Source organism: Miniopterus schreibersii, assembly GCF_964146895.1.
Source record: "Miniopterus schreibersii genome assembly, chromosome: 12".
Classification (NCBI taxonomy): Eukaryota; Metazoa; Chordata; class Mammalia; order Chiroptera; family Miniopteridae; genus Miniopterus; species Miniopterus schreibersii.
In genome coordinates, this window is record NC_138112.1 from 27,141,029 (window position 1) to 27,159,264 (window position 18,236).

The 18,236-nt window shown below is 44.0% G+C and overlaps 1 protein-coding gene across 7 annotated transcripts in view; it reads left to right on the forward strand.

Annotated features, from left to right (window-relative positions):
- SYTL2 (synaptotagmin like 2) overlaps positions 1-18,236 on the forward strand; it is a 100,663-nt gene that overhangs the window by 50,117 nt on the left and 32,310 nt on the right. For 4 of the 7 annotated variants that reach the window (XM_081155023.1, XM_081155025.1, XM_081155029.1 and 1 more), the window contains exons 2-6: positions 2,855-3,006; positions 4,866-4,920; positions 13,052-13,133; positions 14,078-14,192; positions 16,056-16,859. In XM_081155023.1, coding sequence (XP_081011149.1) covers positions 2,855-3,006; positions 4,866-4,920; positions 13,052-13,133; positions 14,078-14,192; positions 16,056-16,859 — 1,208 coding nt within the window. Of the gene's footprint in view, positions 1-2,854; positions 3,007-4,784; positions 4,921-13,051; positions 13,134-14,077; positions 14,193-16,055; positions 16,860-18,236 lie in introns of all 7 variants that reach the window. The other 3 variants (XM_081155022.1, XM_081155024.1, XM_081155026.1) reach the window with 1 other exon arrangement.

Below are 18,236 nucleotides of genomic sequence, written 5' to 3' on the forward strand. Positions count from 1 at the left end.
CATGTTGAGATATACATAAATAGCTCTTACTGAATTCGAGAGAATTTCCTGTTCTTTTGCCACTTTAAAAGAAATGAGCCAGAAATCCAGCCTTAATTCCTTACTGTAGTGACCACCGGCTTTCCCGGGGGCCACCTGCTTCGGTGAGCCTGACTCCCCTTGTGCCCTGGAAGAGGAGCATCGGCAGAGGCCGGCAGACAGTGTTTAGGCAGGAGAAATCCAGAATTGCACAAAGACCCGTACAAAATGCCTTTCAGTTGAACAACAAAAATAAGTAAATAAACCTCATGAGGAGAAATTGAGCTCTTATGCTCTGAGGGTTTGTGGTCTCTTTCAGAAAGAGAATGACTGATGCCATAGTTCACCATGCTTTTCCCTGTTCCGCTGAGAGACGAGCTGTTCTGCCTCATCAGGAGGCTGCACGGCCCTCGTGATTGAGTACGGTTCACTCGCCCCCGGCAGTGGCAGGATCTCTCCTATGTCTCGCCTGACTCAGACTGGGTGGCTGCCGAGCATTTCTTTATTCATTGGTTCATTCACTCAACAGACAGTCCTGGGGTGTCAGCTCTGTGCCGGGCTCTATACTAGGCGCCGGCATTGCAAAGGTGATTAGAACGTGGGTCTCACCTTCAGACAGTTTGCAGAGTTGACAGATTGGCAGATGAGACAGATGTGCAGATAGGTCATTGGAACACAGTGTGGTGAGCTCTGTCCTGGAGGTGCAGTGGGCGCATGGGGAGCGGCACTCTGCACTCTGCCCTTGGGAATCAGGGAAGGCTTCCTGGCAGGGCAGTGTGGCAGCTGGATCTGAAGGACACAGAACAACGTGCTGGACAGAGACATGAGGGAAAGACATCCACAGAGAATCCTCACTTATTGACCCCTTACCAAGATCCAGGCACTGTTAGGTACTTTCCGGTAAATGCCTCATTTAATCATCCCCGAAGCCCTGCAGAGGAGGACTTCTTTCCCCTCACCTTTACAGACAAGGAGACTGATGCTTGGACGGGTTCAGTAACCTTCCCAAGGTCTCATCCAGGAAGGGCCAGAGCTAGGATTTGGACCTGATTTTGGGGAGACTCCAAAGCCCATAGTCCTTCTGCCACACCTTCCTGCTTCTGACGTTTACAGGGGTCATGAAAGGGAAGTTTGGGGAACAGTAAGAAGTCTAATGCACTGGCAGGTGGGAGCTTGGGGTAAGTGCTGGAAAATGAATCCAAAAAGGTAGCCTGAGCCAGGTGGCAGGGTCTCATATGGTATACCTTCACTCCATTGCTTTTCAGACACAAAGCAAAGATGTACTGTGTACGGGCCATGCCCTAGGGGCTCACTCTCTAATAGGGAAAGCTGGAAGGACCTCTCTCTTCTGGACTTGAACTCAAAGTTGGTCTTTTAGAGAGGAGAAGGCAGAAACTCCATCAGCAGCCCAGGGCCGTAGTTTGCTCTGCTGAAAACCTAGGCAATGGGTAACCATAACAAACGTTTAATAAAAACCATGGCCTCTCTGGTGTCGCAGAACCACGAAGTGACGACACTGTCCCTGCCAGGATTTGGTGACCAGCTGTCATGACTGTGTGTCTGAGGGTTCTGATTGGGCATGTTTGGGATGGGCTCCCTTCTTCCTAGGTAATTGGGAGAGGAAGTCCCAGCAGGAGTTGGACTCTGGGTGGAAAGACACTCTGCAGGCACACTTGGAAGAGAGGAAACGGCCTTGCCAGGCCCAGGGTAACTGCCCCTCCCGTTTCTCCCTCCCACGTCTGCCTGTGTGCACCCTCCTTCGCAGCTCTGCCAGCATCCTGGTGTGGCCACAGTGCTCACACTCTGGCTAAGACTTAGACTTGCTACTTTAGGAAGCTTGCATATTAGCTTGAATAGCAGTCCTAAAACCTTCTGGGATTTATGTAGCACATTATCTTCCTAGAGTGCAGTCTCCTCAAGGCTTTTATTCCGCTTTATTCTGAGTGCATCTCCAGGAATAAGAAAAGAGATTTTGTGATCCTCATTTTATTGAGACGGATAGAGAGATGCAGAAGGACTTGTGAAGCAGAACATAATTTGTCCAGCCAGTGTAAATTAGGGACATTTTAGGAGGGCAGTGCTTGGTTTATTCTTTTGGTTTTAGCTTTTCAGCAGTGTGAATGATTGTGGAAACCTTAAAAGCAGAGACTACATGAAAGGCATTTGCCTCTGCCTCTGCCTCCACTCTCCACCCCCAGCCCCATAAAAATGATCTTTCTTGATTCTCTGGCCTGCCTTTTCAGCATTCGTTTCCCTAACCAGGGATATCATGCGTTGTTCCCCACAGGCTTCCAGGAAAATCCCTGGTAAACTCATTGCACTGAAATGGAAAGGACTGATAAGCTGATAACTACCCCACCAGTTAGTCATTGTGTGTTTATTAGGTGCCAGGCATGTGCAGAGGGCGGTTGATATGCATAAACTAATTTAATCTTCATAGCAACCCCCTGAGGTGGGTTACTATTATTAACCCCTTTTGACAGATAAGATTACCAAGGCTTAGGGAAGCTTAATATTATCATCTCTCCCTGGCTTATTTGCATTTGAACAGTGGACACAGAAGACTGTGGGGCCAAAAAGTGGATCTGCCCTTGATAAAGTTCAGGCATTATCTGGGCATCGTGGATTAATTCTTTGAATTTTTAAAAAATGTTGGCCTTGGCTTCACTGACTTCTCAGTCAATGGGGAACATGCATGTGTTAGTCATCTGGGAGATTTGCAGAATCTTGTAAGACATCGAGAGCCCATTTTGACTGTATGTTTACAAATGTGTCACAGTGAACTCATTTATTTACTCTGGGTTCTCAGCAAAGTAAAGCTCTTCTCCTTTTGTAGACATTTGCCTGAAAAAATTAAGGATGACCAGCAGCTGAAGAATATGAGTGGCCAATGGTTTTACGAAGCCAAGGCCAAGAGGCACAGAGACAAAATCCATGGCGCAGATATCATCAGAGCATCCATGAGGAAGAAGCGGCTCCAGGTCGCAGGTGAGTTGATGTGGCTACTGCATTTAGAGCCAGCATTTGTCTGGGAAGGAGGAGTTGGGAGAAGGGAAGTATCAGAATCGTTACTAAAATCTGCTGAGGGAAATCATGTAAACGTACACTTTTCATAATGTGTAGTCCTCAAACTCAGTATGTCCTTGCCCTGCATTTGGATGGGTAAGGGTGGGGCTGAGTGACTCAGGGTGGTGTTGAAGGTAAAAAGAAGCCCTTCAGATGCCATGGTGCGGAGGAGGAGCATGGACAGTTAAGACTCATAGGGATCTACCACCTCTTCTTTTTTTATTGTATTTTTTTGACTGAGGATTCAGAACCTTTTCTTCTGAATAGGGTGAAGAGCTTAGACAGAAAGAGATTAGTCTCCCTGTTCAATGACCTTGACCTCTGATACTTCTTTAATCAACCAAGTACATTATTTAAGAAACTCTAAAGACAGTATTTTGAGGGCTACTTTAGAATCCTATTGAGTTCATTAAATACTTCCCTGGTGCCTTCTCTCTAACTCTGGGCCAGTCAGTGTAAATCTTTATCCCTGAGAACAGCCCCTGCCTAGATCTTGCCTGTACCAGTAAGGAAAATAACTATCACCTTCTGAGCATCTAATATGTGATAGGCATTTACTATATAAGGGGTATGTAAAGTTCTACATGCCCAAGGTCAGATCTCTGGCAAATGGCAGAGCTGCGCTTTCGTTCTTTCTGAAAGAAAGATCCATACTCCTTGCAGGTAAGGGCTGCCTGCTTAGTGTGTGCCATGCATTGCTCACAGGCCTCTTGATTTTCAAAACCCTTTGGATCTTCAGAAATCTTGAGGGGTATAGGTTAGTACTGTGGACTCCATTTCGCAATTGAAAAAACTAGATTTTTAATATAAAGAGACCTGTGGGGAATACCACCTTGCAATGTATGTTTGGAAATTGGAAGCCTCTATATTGCCTCATCTTCTTAACACTGATGAAAGTATTCCTGGTACTTATTGGTCATGTGGCCTTAGGTAAGTTTCTTGAACTCTGTGATCCTCAATTTCCAGATCTGTACACTTGGAAAGTCACTCCCTCCTCATAGGATAATGCAAAAAGCATTCAGCTTCGCGCATGGCACTGTTATCACTCCGTTGATGCTAATTTTCTGAGAGGTGCCGATCAAGCCCTGAGTGTTCAGAGGAAAAAGAGGTTATTCCTGGAGAGGGAGCACAGAGGTTTGGTGGAGTCCTGGCATCTGAACTGGGCATTAAGGAATATGCAGAATTTGGATGTGGAGATACTGGGGGGAGGTGAAGGAGGTGGGTGGGGAGGGCATCCTAGACTGAAAGCATTTGTTCCCCTTTGTATCCCAGAGCTCACCCTCAAGTCAGGGACATTGTAAATGTTTTAGTAAATGCTTCGCAATGATCATGCTGATGTTTCCATGGGGGACTCCCTGTCCTCAGCGTCCCCTGCCATGCACATTCAGTCTTGACCCCAATTCAGGTCAGACTCACCTAGAGGCAGTCAGAATTGTGCTTCAGTTGGCTCTGGAGTTACCTGCACATTGCTCTCAGGAGACTCTGCTGGGCACGGGGAGCTAACATCAAAAGAATCGACTACTGACTCCTCTTGCAGATCTAATTCTGATCCCTAACACGCAGACACATTAGTGATTGCCTTGGCACTCAGGGAAGGCCTGAATTTCAGGTTGCAGCCTTCAGTGATAAGAGCCAATATGAGAGTTGTAGGTCACGGAGGTGAGCGATAACCTTCCTGTCTTTATTGTTTCCTGTTTCAGCTGAGCAGAATAAGGACAGAGAAAACAGGGCAAAGGAAAGCTGGGTGAATAATGTCAACAAAGATGCTTTCCTTCCCCCAGAGCTAGCCGGTGTTGTGGAAGAGCCAGAAGAAGATGTGGGACCAGCAAGCCCAAGGTAAGACGGAGCTCACGGGGAGAGCTGCTGCATGTGGGACTCGTGGCGTGCTGTGCTGTGCTGTGCTGTGCGGGCAAAATAGCGGGCTATTCATGCAAATGCTAGACTGGCCTCATGGGCACGGGGAAGGGCATGTCTGAGAAAATTCTGTGCCCTGATGTAAACAAAGCCTGGGTAGTACTGTTTCCCAGCTTCCAGAATGTCTAATAAATCTGAATATGAAGTAAAATTAAAATATTAAGTGGTGATTTCTTCCAGCACCAACAATAGCTGGGATTTTATCGTACTAAGGAGTTTTTCCTTGGGGTAGAAGGAAGAGGTACTCTAAAATGAATATAGGGTAATGAGTCACTTCAGGGAAGAGATGAATTATGATCAAATTATAGCAGCCTGGTACGATGGAAGATGCTCCGGCATGGGAACTAGACAGATATGAATTCAAATCCTGAATATGCCAGTTATTAGCCATTTGACCGTGGGCAAGTCATTTAACTCTCTGAGTCTCTTTTCTTAACTGCAGATAGGAATGATGATATATACCAGGAAAGGCTATGGTGAGAATTAGTGATAATGTGTGTAGAATACCTGGCACTCAGTAGCAGGTGCTCAGTAGATGCCCCTTAATGATGTAGATTGTCCTAATGTTTCAGTCCTGATTTTTGGTGTTTTCCATACATATTGTCATCTGGCCAATTAAGATGTACATTTGTACCTCCTTCTTATGAAGTAGCTGACTGTGGGGCTACATCACCGCAAACCTTTTGAGTCATGATGATTAGCTTTTAGGGACTTAAGGACTTTCCTATTGGTGTCCGTCCCTTGGAGGTATAGTTGTTACCCCTTGGTGGGAGGGCAGTTCCATTTTATCTTTAGCTTCTCAGTGAAGACAGTTCACTTCAGTCTCCAATTGGGATAAAGTTGATGAATTTGCTGGTGGAACTCACTGAGTCAGGGTCCAAGGCTGAAGTATCCAGAGGACAGGGGTGTTTCCAACATAATTTATGGGTGAGGGAGAGGTTCTGTAATATAGGCACCCAAAGGCATTTCAGAGTCAAATATGAATAAAGTCATGCCACATGGATAATGGAATACTGACTCTATTACGGTACCCATTATTTATCCAGTTCCCTGTTGGAGAGGGCTCACTTTGTTTTCCATGGGTGGAGGCTGCACTGTTTCTCCTCTGGGGCAATTTGTAGTGTTTTGTGGTATCTGTAGAGTTCATGTTGGCTAGAAGTTAAAGCTCCTTAACAGTAGCCACTTACTGATTCTGTGACCTTGCACTGGAAGTGCCTTAACTTCTCGGGCCTTTGTTTCCTCAGCTGTAAAATGGGAATGATAATAATTTGCTAGCAAGATTATTGAGAATTTAATTAGCTGGTAAATGTAGAATTCCTAACACAGTCCATAGGGCATAGTAGATGCTCAAGGAATGGAAGGGTGGGCTCTCACATACACACAGCTACTTCCAGAAGCTCAGGAAAGGGTGTGAAAAATACCCTACTCCTTTCCTCTTGGTGACACCCCATTTACCAGCTGCCTATAGCCCTCCTAAATGGGTTAAGGCCTGCCTTCTTTCCATAGGGAGAGGTGAGACCTAAAATAATGCAAACTCTGAGAGTGAGAACACAGTCATTTAGATCAACCACCAAGGAACTGAGAGCAGCTCCTAAGAGCCAGGTTTGATGGGGGTGGAGGGCCCCAGAGCACTGACTAAGGGAAGAGGGTAGAAATGCCACAGAAGGAGAAAATTTGGGAGTTTCAGAGACCAATTTAGCTAATTGCACAGTTTTATGTGGGTCAGATTTGCTGTCCTTCTCCCAGGAACTCATCTCACCTCAAGGGCCTGATAGCCCGACTCATTTTCCTCGTGACCCCACATGGGCTGGTAGGTATTTCCCCCCTCTTCCTCAATTTGAGGCTATCAAGTTTCCAAAATTCGTGTCTCCATTGTTTGCCGCATTCCTTGTGTGACCTTTTGGGTCTTGTGAGTCCTTGGGGTCCCTTCTCTAAATCAGAACAGAGCTGCCTCACCAGGATATTGTGAGATTAAATGCAATGAGGTATGGGAACCACTTAACATTTCTCAGGAAGAAAGAAAATTGGCAATTTCCAAGTGGCCTGATAATTATGTTGTTATACCATAGGTGAGGGATGTCCGGGAAGGCAAGAATAAGAATGTTAGATGGACCCAGCGTGCTCTGCTCATTGCACGGCGTGGGTGGTGATCGCCCAGAGCTGTAGCCGGAACCTTGTTTACTTCCCCCTTTCCCTGTCAGAAACCACTGCTTTACTCAGTATCGGGTTCCTGCAGCATTTCTCACCTATTCTTTAACCTTTGGGAACTGGGTGTGTTCAGTGTATTTTGGGGCCTGTACTTTCAGACTAAGTGAACTTCAATAGAATGACTCAATACCTGTCAATATTTTCTTAGCCAGGACCCAGGGAGCGTGAGGCAGCAGTGACTGGGTATCATAGTTCCTGAAGGTTTTCTAATGGTCCCTGTGGCTCGATTTCTTCTTTCTGTTGTGGAACCAGTTCGAGGGGGGCGCGGGTTCTGCCTGTGAGGAATGAAAACAGTGTGAGTACCGAGTATGTGCTCAACCACTGGAGGCCACCTGTGTTCTTTGGGAACTCGTCCTTGTTTGCACCTGTCACACCAGGCAGCAGAGAGAGGTCTGATGAACAGAGGAGCCGTGAACGAGATTTCTTTCAGAGTGGCAAGGGGAGAGCTCCAAATGTTCACAGTTCTGGTTAATGACCTTCAGCAGGGTGGGGTTGGCTAGACTGTGGGCAGTGTTGGCACAAACTGTGGTAAAGAGCCAGTATTTTGCTTTTTTTTTTTTTAAAAAAATGTATTTCTAGTTATCAAAGCATACTTTCAATCTCTGTACTTATCTCATTCTGAACCAGTAACAGACAGGTCACGACTAGCACTGGTCCATGAACTACACTTGACGGCACATCATGGCCCCCCGTCAAGAAAAAAATGATTGTGGAGCACGTACATGATCATCTGCAAGACTGAGCCAAAGTGGGGAGGGCAGAGTAACAATGGGAGGCGCTCTTCCCTTGTGGTCAGGACCCTGCCCGCAAATGAGGTGTAATGCATCCTGACCATAGAGGTATCCTGTTCTGGGACGAGAAGCCCCTCCTTTGTAACTTATGATGACATATTTTGTAGGACAAGTTTGGGTGCTCTGGGAAACGCTGAGTGTCTAGTAGCCTCTCTACTGACCAGAGCCTTAGATGTCCTTGCTATTGGTGCTTCTTCGGTCTGAAGGAGCCTGGAAGGGGACTGACCTTTTGGTGTCTCTGTCTCTCTGTCTCTCACTCTCATCTCTTCCTTTGAAACCATCTATCTGAGGACTGGTCCCTCTGGCACCTTATATTATCTTAGCTCCGTGGCTGCAGACAGGGCCAGCCCAGGTCTCTATAAAAACAGTAGTGTCTCCAGCACGTTGCAAGCTTCCCAGCTCCTTCCCCTCCTGGTTCCTCCTCCCACATCCTTCCTATCTCACATCCCTCAGTTGCCTGGTAGCGTGCTTCTCCTTCGAAGGGATCTAACATGCATTCCACTCTAAGGAGTATTCGACTTTTCAGTAACGTAAGCCTGTCTGGATGCAAGTTCTGAGCTGCTTTTGTGATGAGCCAATCTGTGGACAATTCGTCTGATCTTTTGTCCTTGGATGGATTACAGCCCAGTGATGTGACCATTTCGTTTCTTGGACCTCTGCCCAACAGAGCCATTTATATTGAGCTCTTAAAAGAATATTTCTTAATTCTATAGGGTCTTTAACGAAGTCAGTTTCAGTAGGAACAGTTTCACTGTGATGTCAGAGTGCCTTGTCCTTGGATGAGAATATCTGTGTTCGATAAGCCTGTAGATAAACCATAGCGCAAAGTGTGGTAGCCCCAGAGAAGTAACATTTTGCTTTAAAAAAAGATGGGCTTGAAAGGCTTGGCATAGCATATTTCCCAATTTTGTTCCCTCGAGTTGTCCCTGAGCCATTTCTTCACTTGTTTGTTCATGTGTCCAAGTTTCATCGAGTGTAGCATGTGCTGGCACAGTGCTGGGTGCTGGGATGAGAGGCAGCGTTAGCTTCCAAGAAACTCGTGGTCCAAAGGGAGAGATCAGCAGCAACAAAACACTTGGGAGTAAAAGCACTTGCAGGATTGCCTGTGATTCTAGACCCTGTTAATATTTAAGCTGGAAGATACCTCAGAAGAAGGTCTATGATTTGTGCTGTTGTTTTAGAGAGAAAGGCTGGTTAAGGTTCAAAAGATTTTTAAAGTTTGAAAGCTGAAGCACTCGATGGCTGTACGTAGAAGCAAATGGAGAGGCCAGCGGCCTGTGTGGCGTGATTTTAAGACTGTAAAGCCCTCCCTCTCCCCCAAGAGTCCCTGCACAGTGCCTGATATGAGTTTGTTTGGTTTTTAGTTTAGTTTTCAAAGACTTGCATTAAAATGCAGACACTTTTAGGAGGGGAATCAGAATGCCAAGATCACAGTGTAATATTTTAATAATCTTCTTCACGGAGTAAACACTTTTGTGTAAGTGTTCCTTCTAGGATTGCAGGCAATTTCTGAAGGGTGCCTGAGGGAAGAAATGACAGAGCATAGGGAATAGAATTTGGCATGCTTTACAAGTTTAAAAAGCCCATCTTGTGGAATGTATTGAATATCTTCCATATACAGGACACAGTCTACTGCCTCCTGAGAGGGATTCTGAGACACAAAAGACACGGTATCTGGTTATAAAGAGACTATATTCTCTTAGGAAAAATAACACATCTGTATAAGAATATCTGATCACATGATAACAAATAGCGCTAGGCAGGGAGCGAATTCCTCCCAAATGCCAATAAATCCAAAATGCCAGTAAAATGTGCTGTCAGATTTAAGATGAGGAGACCTACTTCCAGCTGGGCTGACACAAGAGCAGCATCACAAAAGAGGTGAGATTTGGAGTGGGCTTGGAGATGAAAGCAAGGATTTGGGCAAAGAGAACAGAGCAAACGCTTGAGGGAGGAGCTGGGGGACCAGTTGAGTGGAGATAGCAGAGACAGGTGAGGTTTGGGGACAGTGAGTATATAGACCACGTTGTCTATATACCATGCCTGTATACCATGAAAGGTCAACAGAAAGAAGGAGTGAGAGGGTATTTGGGGAAGATGGTGCAACATCTCCATTTCCTTTCTGGGGAGTTCAGACTTTATTCCACAGGCCTTGAGGATCCAGGGAAAGGTAATGAGCAGAAGAAGGGCAGGGCCACCATTGTGTTTTAGACCGTTGCAGCTTAGTGGTGGAATGCTGAATGGTTTATAGGAGTCGGACTCTGAAGTCAGAGGTCAGATGTGAGATTAATACACATGACAGAAATAGTGGAGGCACTCATATAGGTGGACAAGAAGTGACAGATGTAAGAGTCATGGGGAAGGAAGAATCACCCAGACTTTGCTCCAGTCCTCTGGCTACAAACCACAGCTTTGCTAATGCAAGAAACAGAGGCAGGGTGGCCTAGCCATTATGACGATTGTCTTTGGAGTCAGGGTCAGACACACGTGGTTCAAATCCCCAACTCTTTCACAGCTAATTTTGTGACTTCAAGTAAGGTACTGAACCTCTCCAAGCCTCAGTTTTCTCACAAGTAAAATGAGGTGAGGGATATATACCTCATAGGATTTCACAAAGGTCAATTGAGAAGATGATTACTGTAGTGATGGTTGACCCATAAAAGACAGGCAAGCAAAACATTGCTGTATTCTTCGAGAGAAGCAAAGCCAGAGCTTAACCTAGGAAATAGCGGTATTTTCAGGGACACAGCTTGAGGCCTAAGGCTCTTATTTTAATTTTTTTTTTTTTAATTAAGCTAACCAGATATCCCACTCTCATCCCATTTCCCCTCTATCTCAACTACAAGGCAACCCAGGGAATTCTGTTTGTTTCTGGCATTTTAGTGTTTGTCCATGTGTTCTGAATGCCTCATTTCTTCCTCCCTTTTGCTTTCTGAATAGCAGGACAAAGACATTTTGTTTAAAACCTAAATAATGGGTTTCATTGTAGCTTGGCAAATAACATGGATTTCAAAACAGAATAAAACGTGGTCACCTGTCTGCTGCCGCCTTCCCTGCCGCTGGCTCAGTTGGCCTTCATTTGGTCAGTCATTCACCAGCTGTATACCAGGCACTGTAGAAGGCATTATAGGGATAGAAAGATAGTCCAGATACTCTTGGGGGATCTCCAAGTTTACTGTGAGAGATAAGATATGTATACACAGGGTGAGGCTGCAGAATAAACATGAACCGCATAGCTGGATGGAGTTTAATGAGAGAGACTGGGTTTATCTCTGGGGAGGAGGGGAAAACATGATGTGCAACATGTGCGCTCGGGGCTGGGTTTCCCCGGAGCAGAGAAAGAAGAATTAGAGGCTCTGCTTATCCTTTCTTCTTGGCAAGGGGGAAGGGGAAAGGAAGAAGGTGGCAGGAGAAGATGGGTGTTCCAGGGAGACCCCTGACCAGCAGCAGTTGGCTTGCTTCCTCTGATTATTACGTGACTGCTTTATTTACTAAGGGAGATGATACAAAACCCTCTGGGAAACTGTGCATAAGATTCCTCACTCCACTCACTGGCTTCTTAAAATGACACGCAAGAAAAATTGCTTTCTAGTCCCGAGCTATTGTTCGTTTTTCTATTGTGTGGACACTGTGCTTTCTTTCAGCGACCAGATTTCTTTTTTCGCCTTGGCTGCTAGATCACTTGATTCAAGTTTGTGCCCACCTATTGCAAGGTGTTTTTTCTTTTAGCCTTAATTCTGGCTCCGTTTTAAGTTCTTACTCTTGTTCCCTTTCCTTCCCCTTCCCATCCTTTTTTCCCCTTTCTCACATCCATGGGATCGGACTGTGTTTTCTATACATCTGCCTCATCTGCTGTAATTACTTTCTGGAACAATGAGGAGGGTAACAAAAGGAAGAATGGCTTCCTCAAAATTTCATCCTGTTCCTGGGATTGACTCTGCACAAAAGTAACAGTTGAAGTGCAGAGGGAAAGAAAGGAAATGAAGCTGCAGGAACACGTAGCCCACGATTTTCTTGACAATAATCTTGGGCAAGGCAATTGCTCCCCTCCTCAGCCTCCAGTTCCTTTACTGCATGGTGGAAAGCCAGCACCCGCAGAGGTATTTTCCATCTTCTTGACTCTAAGAGAACTGGTGGAGTTTAATAGGGCACGTGGTTTTGGCCAGTAGTGACTTCACCTCTTATGCCTCAGGCAAGGCCACTGGAACAGGAAGTCTGAGCAGGTGGTTTTCCTCCCCCTCCAGAGTCACTGTGACCCTCTTTTGCCCTTCTTAGTCAATAGCCAAGGGAGTGGCTGTTCCAGAGGGAGCCTGCTCAACTCAGTTTTCTCCGTTTACTCTCACCTTGCTTTCATTCTGGGCCCATCTGGTCCTGCTAGTAGGGAATCATGGTCTAGAGAATCTCTCTCACTCCTCTAAGCCATCTCCAGGCTTCTCACCTCCCACCACCTTCTGGATGCTGTGCTTGTCCTTATTTGTCTTGTCTGTGAACAAGGACTCACCTGGCCAGCCTGGAGAGTTGGGCCAAAAGTTCTCTCAGTAAGTTGCCCAGACCCTCCAGCCTTCCTGCACAGAATCTCTTAGATCTCCTGCTGCTTCTGCTCCTTTGCTGAGTCACTCGTGTCACCTGAGTCTTCTCTTCGGTATTTGCTACCTGAGTTGGAGTAAACCCTGCCATTCTGGCCCTGGCCTATGGAACGAGGCCCTAAAATTCTTTGGAGCTATATTTCGGCAACGGCGTTCCCTCCTTGAGATCATTTGCTCACCTTCGTCTGCATCTGATGTTAGCTCCTGACTTTGTGACAAGTTCATTTCTGAAAACTTAAATTGTGAACTCCCTGTGTACCTGGTACCGATGGATTGCATTTCTGGTCTGCCTTTTCCTTTGCTTCACTGCTTAATCATTTCTAGGCCCGACTCCCTTTCCCTTCCTGCCAGATTGATCTTATGAACTTCCTCTCCTATCCTGCCTTAATAGCTTTTGGCTTCAGAGGCATGATTTATGCTTCCTCAAAGGGTGAGAGTTTATTCTCTGAATTATCGTTTCTTTTGCAGTTCCAGCGTGGTAAACCCAGCTTCCACTGTGATTGATATGTCCCAGGAAAACTCCAGGAACTCAGCTGTGTTTCCAGCTAAGGTAGATGGAGCTCAGATTTCGGAAGTCTCATTTTTGGAGGGAATGACATTTCTCTCATTTTATCAAAGCACCATAATATAGAGAGAATTTTGTAGTACTTTTTTGTACTAGATACAGATAATTTTTACTATTTAATATACATTGTCACTCTTGTGGTGGGAAAGTTGGTGAATACCATGTTACTGGTATATCATACTGAAGACCCAGATTTCTTGCCCTAGGGAATAAAAAGTCTGAAGCTATTGGGGGCTGCTGCTTTTAAGTTTATGGAATATGGCTTGTTAGTCCTATTCATAGCTTTCTGACTCTCTGTTAGAGGCCTGCTTAGGGGAGGGAATTGCCAATTTATGAAACTATGGACAGTAAACATTGATACTTAGTCTTATATTAATTAAAAAATTCTGTTTACTGATACCCTTTCTTCATTAGAATTGATAATCATAATAGTGGCTATAAATATTTCAAGATACTTTGATAAGTCTCTTTTATTAAATCCTTATGGAAAAGCTCGATTACAATTATATTTAGTACAGCTTTAACCTAGCACAATGAAAGTCTTGCTGGTAGAAAGAGCACTGGTGGTGGGAACCTGTCCTTATTAGAGTCTCAGGTTTACCTTGACCTTGACCAGCTCTTTGATATATCCAGGCCTAAGTTTTTTTTCACCTCTATAAAATGTGAGATATAGATTTGAATGCCTGGTTCTGGTCTAACATTGTAGAACTCTGGGATTGAGTATATTTTATGTAACAGTTTTATCTTTTTGTATGACATATATAGTAATTCTACGCTACCCTGATGAACCAGGACAAACATTTTTCAAACATGCCAGATAGAGTTTACTGGATAAAACTATCAAATATTGGAGCTAAGAAGCATTTGCTAACACTGAGTTGCTGTTATGACATTTAAAATGAGTTGAATAAACAATGTTTTTCCCCCAGCAAAGGAAGAATCCGTTTAATAGCTCCAAGTCGCCAGAAGATGACTTATCTCAACAAACCAAAAATGAGCAGTCAAGAAATGGAAGGACTGGTTTCTCTCAGACTTCAAAAGACGGTAAATATTATTTTTATGGACTAGATATTTTTATCTGTGTTATCTGTGGTCGAAGGGAAATTCTCAGAGTTCCTTTAACTAAAATAACTTTTTAGAGAAAGTGAAAGGTCCTGATGGTTTTCTTCTTCTGCTCTGCCCATTGGTTTCCTGCCTGAGGGAAGGAAGCAGAAGCTTTAGAGGCTGGAGGCTTGTGCATTCCAGTCGTGGAGCTGAGACTCGTGTGTAACCTCTAAGCCTAGTGTTCCCCCTCAGTGAACTGGGAAATTTTTGGACCAGAGGCATTCAGTCACTCATTGACAGCATTTATTGGATGTCTACCATATGCAGACACAGTTCTCTTGAAAATGAAAAGTTTGCCTCAAAAGAAAAAGGCCACTCAACAGTGTCACGATCGTCTAATCTGTAACCATCAGCCCAATCCCTTGGGAGCATTAGGTCAGGTTTGCGACCTCATTAACTTAAGCCTGCCTCTTACAAAATTTTCCCATTCTTGCTTACCATTAGGACATTAAATGCTAGACAGCTTAATCTCCTCAAAAGTGACCGTAGGAAAATTTCACAAACGTTAAAGATTGGACAAGGGGTAGAAAATTTAGCAATTGAAAGTGAAGTTAGGACTTTAAATTGCCTGTTTTAATATTAGTGTATTTTCTTTCTTTTTAAAAATTTTTTTTTATCCTAACCTGAGGATATGTTGTCATTGATTTTTAGAGGAAAGGGGAGGGAGGGAGGGAGGGAGGGAGGGAGGGAGGGAGGGAGGGAGGGAGGGAGGGAGGGAGGAAGAGAAAGAAAAAGAAAGAGAGAGATATTGATCAGCTTGCACCCTGGGGATCAAACCCACAACCTAGGTATGTGCCTTGACTGGGAATTGAACCTGCAACCTTTTGGTGTATGGGTCGATGCTCCAACCAACTGAACCACACTGGCCAGGGCAATGTTAGTAAATTTTCCCCTGTCCATTGTAAATACTTTGTATAGCATAAAATATTATACAGGAAAAAAGTCACTGGAGCCCCAGCGGGTTTGGCTCAGTGGTTAGAGCTTCAGCCCCTGGACTAAAGGGTTCCACCTCGGTTGCAGGCTCGATTCCCAGCCCCAGTCGGGGGGGTGCATGCAGGAGGCAACCAATAGATGTGTCTCTCTTGCATCAATGTTCCTCTCTCTCCCTGTCTCCCACATACACACATTCTCTGAAAAGTAGTGGAGAAAATATCCTAGGGTGAGAATTAAAAAAAAAATGTCACTGGAATATATTACCTTTTTTTTTAACATTTGACACTAGGTATTGAGTTTTGTTTTATTTAATTAAGTTCATTTTTCTGGTTTCCATATATAAATTTTTTAAAGTGACTTCTGTGTTTTTCCTTTGCCTCCATGAGGAATTTTTAATTTTTTTTAAAAAACTTTTTTATTGAGTCATAAATACCACAAAGTATGTGTAAAGCACAGTAATCTTTTTTTCTTCTTTTTTAAAATATATCTTTATTGATTTCAGAGAGAGGAAGAGAGAGGGAGAGAGAGAGAGAAACATCAATGATGAGAGTCATTGATCGGCTGCCTCCTGCATGCCCCCAACTGGGGATCGAGCCTGCAAACCTCACTGGGAATCAAACTCCTATCTCCTGGATCCTAGGTCAATGCTCAACTGCTGAGCCATGCCCAGCCGGGCAAGCACAGTAATCTTAAATGAAGTTCATGCATACTAAGGGCTTTTTAATTAGGTCTGCATTTATTTATACTACATACTTTATTGTCTTTCATATTTTAATACTTTTGCTAAATGTGGATTAAGTTTATGATAGGTGTTTTAAAGTATACATTACTCTCCATTTGATGTGTCACCTAACGTATTATAATTTTCAGGTGAATTATCAGCGTCAAAAGAAGAGTCACCTATCCTGGATATTTCAAGCCAAAAGTTAGAGAAACCAAAGCAGACTTTTCCAGTCCCAGAGAGTAGATCCCATATCAAACCTCCAATCCCTAAAGCCAGGAAAATGATCTCCAGATCACATGATTTAACGCAGGATGAGAACCAGTCTTTTCCTAGACAAAGGACAGACTCCTTCACCACAAGAGGGGCTCCAAGAGGGATCCTGAAGCGCAACTCCAGCTCCAGCAGCACCGACTCCGAAACTGTTCGTTTGCATCAGAACTTTGAACCCAAAAGCAAACTTGTGTCACCTGGCCTAACCATCCATGAGAGGATTTCTGAGAAGGAGCATTGTCCAGAAGATGACTCCTCCTCAAGCTCACTGGAGCCCTTAAAGCACGTGAGATTCTCTGCGGTGAAGGAGGAGCTCCCGCAGAGCCCTGGGCTCGTCCAAGGCCGGGAAGTGGGAGAGTTCAGTGTTTTAGAAAATGACAGGTTGAAGAATGGAGCAGAAGATGTTCGGGACAAGGATGGGTTCTTGGAGGACCCTAAACCTTCCCAGTACAGAGAGCCTTTGCCTTTACCTCAGTCAACCTCAAGCCCAAGTGCATTAAAAAATGAAACACATCAGCCAAAGACTTCTGGTCATTTTCCAGTGAATGGGCAGCCCTTTCCCTCAGAAGATTTAATTGCAAGACCACAGTCCAGTGAGACTTCACCCACCATCAATGAATACAAAGCTAAATCATCAGAATTATCAAGGCTTGAATCGGAATTGTCCAAAAGCCCTGCTGGTAAGAGAGTTGTCACTGCCAGGCTGTGAGCACTGACCCCGTGGGCTTGGAATGGCTAGGCCGGCCAGCTGGGTAGAAGCTGCATTTTGCCTCCTAGCCATTCCAGCTGGAATTTAGGCGGATGCCACTGGGGAATGCGTATACCTCCTAATGGGTTTGCAGGTTTTCCTCAGTCACCAATAATTAACCCAGATAGCACAATGTCTGGGCCATTATAGCCTAAAAATGTAATCATATCAATTATTTAAATGTATTACCATATTTTGAGTTTATCAAGGTGTTCATACAGAGCAAGAATTAAAGATATACTGATAACATTTTATGGAGTAAATATATTATTACTTACCTAATTCAAATTTGTCAGTTACCATTTAACCAGACTTTGGTTTCTCTTTTAATCGCAAGAGAACCTTCATTTTCTTATCCTCAGAGGATAGGAAAGTAGACTTGGAGTACTTACTTTGGCCTGCACAGGCCCTCTGGCCATTTGTTCTTAGCCTTTAAAAGCTCTGAAGGAACTTTCCCTTCCAGCTGGTGTGAGTTGAGAGGCAATAAGAATGCTGCTTTTTTTCTGCCAAATAGCTAACTAGCTCTCTCTCGAAGATTCTACAACTCTCAGGGGATGCCTCAAACTGCTTTCCCATACTTATATGATGACTTCATAATTCTTATGTTTTAAAAAACAGAAACAATGGTGAAAATCATTCCATGTACTCTCTTCCATCTTCAATAAGTCTTCATCCAACCCTATGATTATTTCTTTATCGTTAGGAATATTTACAGTAACAATAGTCAGGTTTCTAACCCATCGGCTCGCACTCTCCCTTATTAGTCAGTATTAAGTTAACCCTGAGTCACTTTTGCTCAGCTCTACAGTTTCATTCTTGTTCAGATCAATCTAGTTTTTAAAGGACAAAACATTTTTACCACCCCTCCCCTGGACATTTAAAATCATTTGAACAGAACAGATTTTTTTAAATTAAAAACTCAGCAGGTGCTTCTTCAAGTAATAAAGGAACTCATTAAAGGAAATTATTAAAGTTTGAGTAATTATTAGCAAATAATTGGATGATATTTACTTAAATGTTTATTCAAAAGATGAAGGATATTTCTTTGGTAGTATTTTCCTTTATTATGATCCATAGAAGAAATTTGGCAAACCTTTTCTGTTTCTCAGACTGCACCAGCTTTCAAAGAATATCTTTGAAATTTTCTATTAACTACTTATTTGTGCTTTCTGATTTTTAAATTGAAACTGACCGTGAACACTGGGAGGAAGGCATCATCAGCTCTGCTCATTTTGATAGGCCTCTGGTATCAGAGACTATAAACAAAGTTCTGCTTACTTATTAATGCCCTGCTTTATTCCTGCAAAAA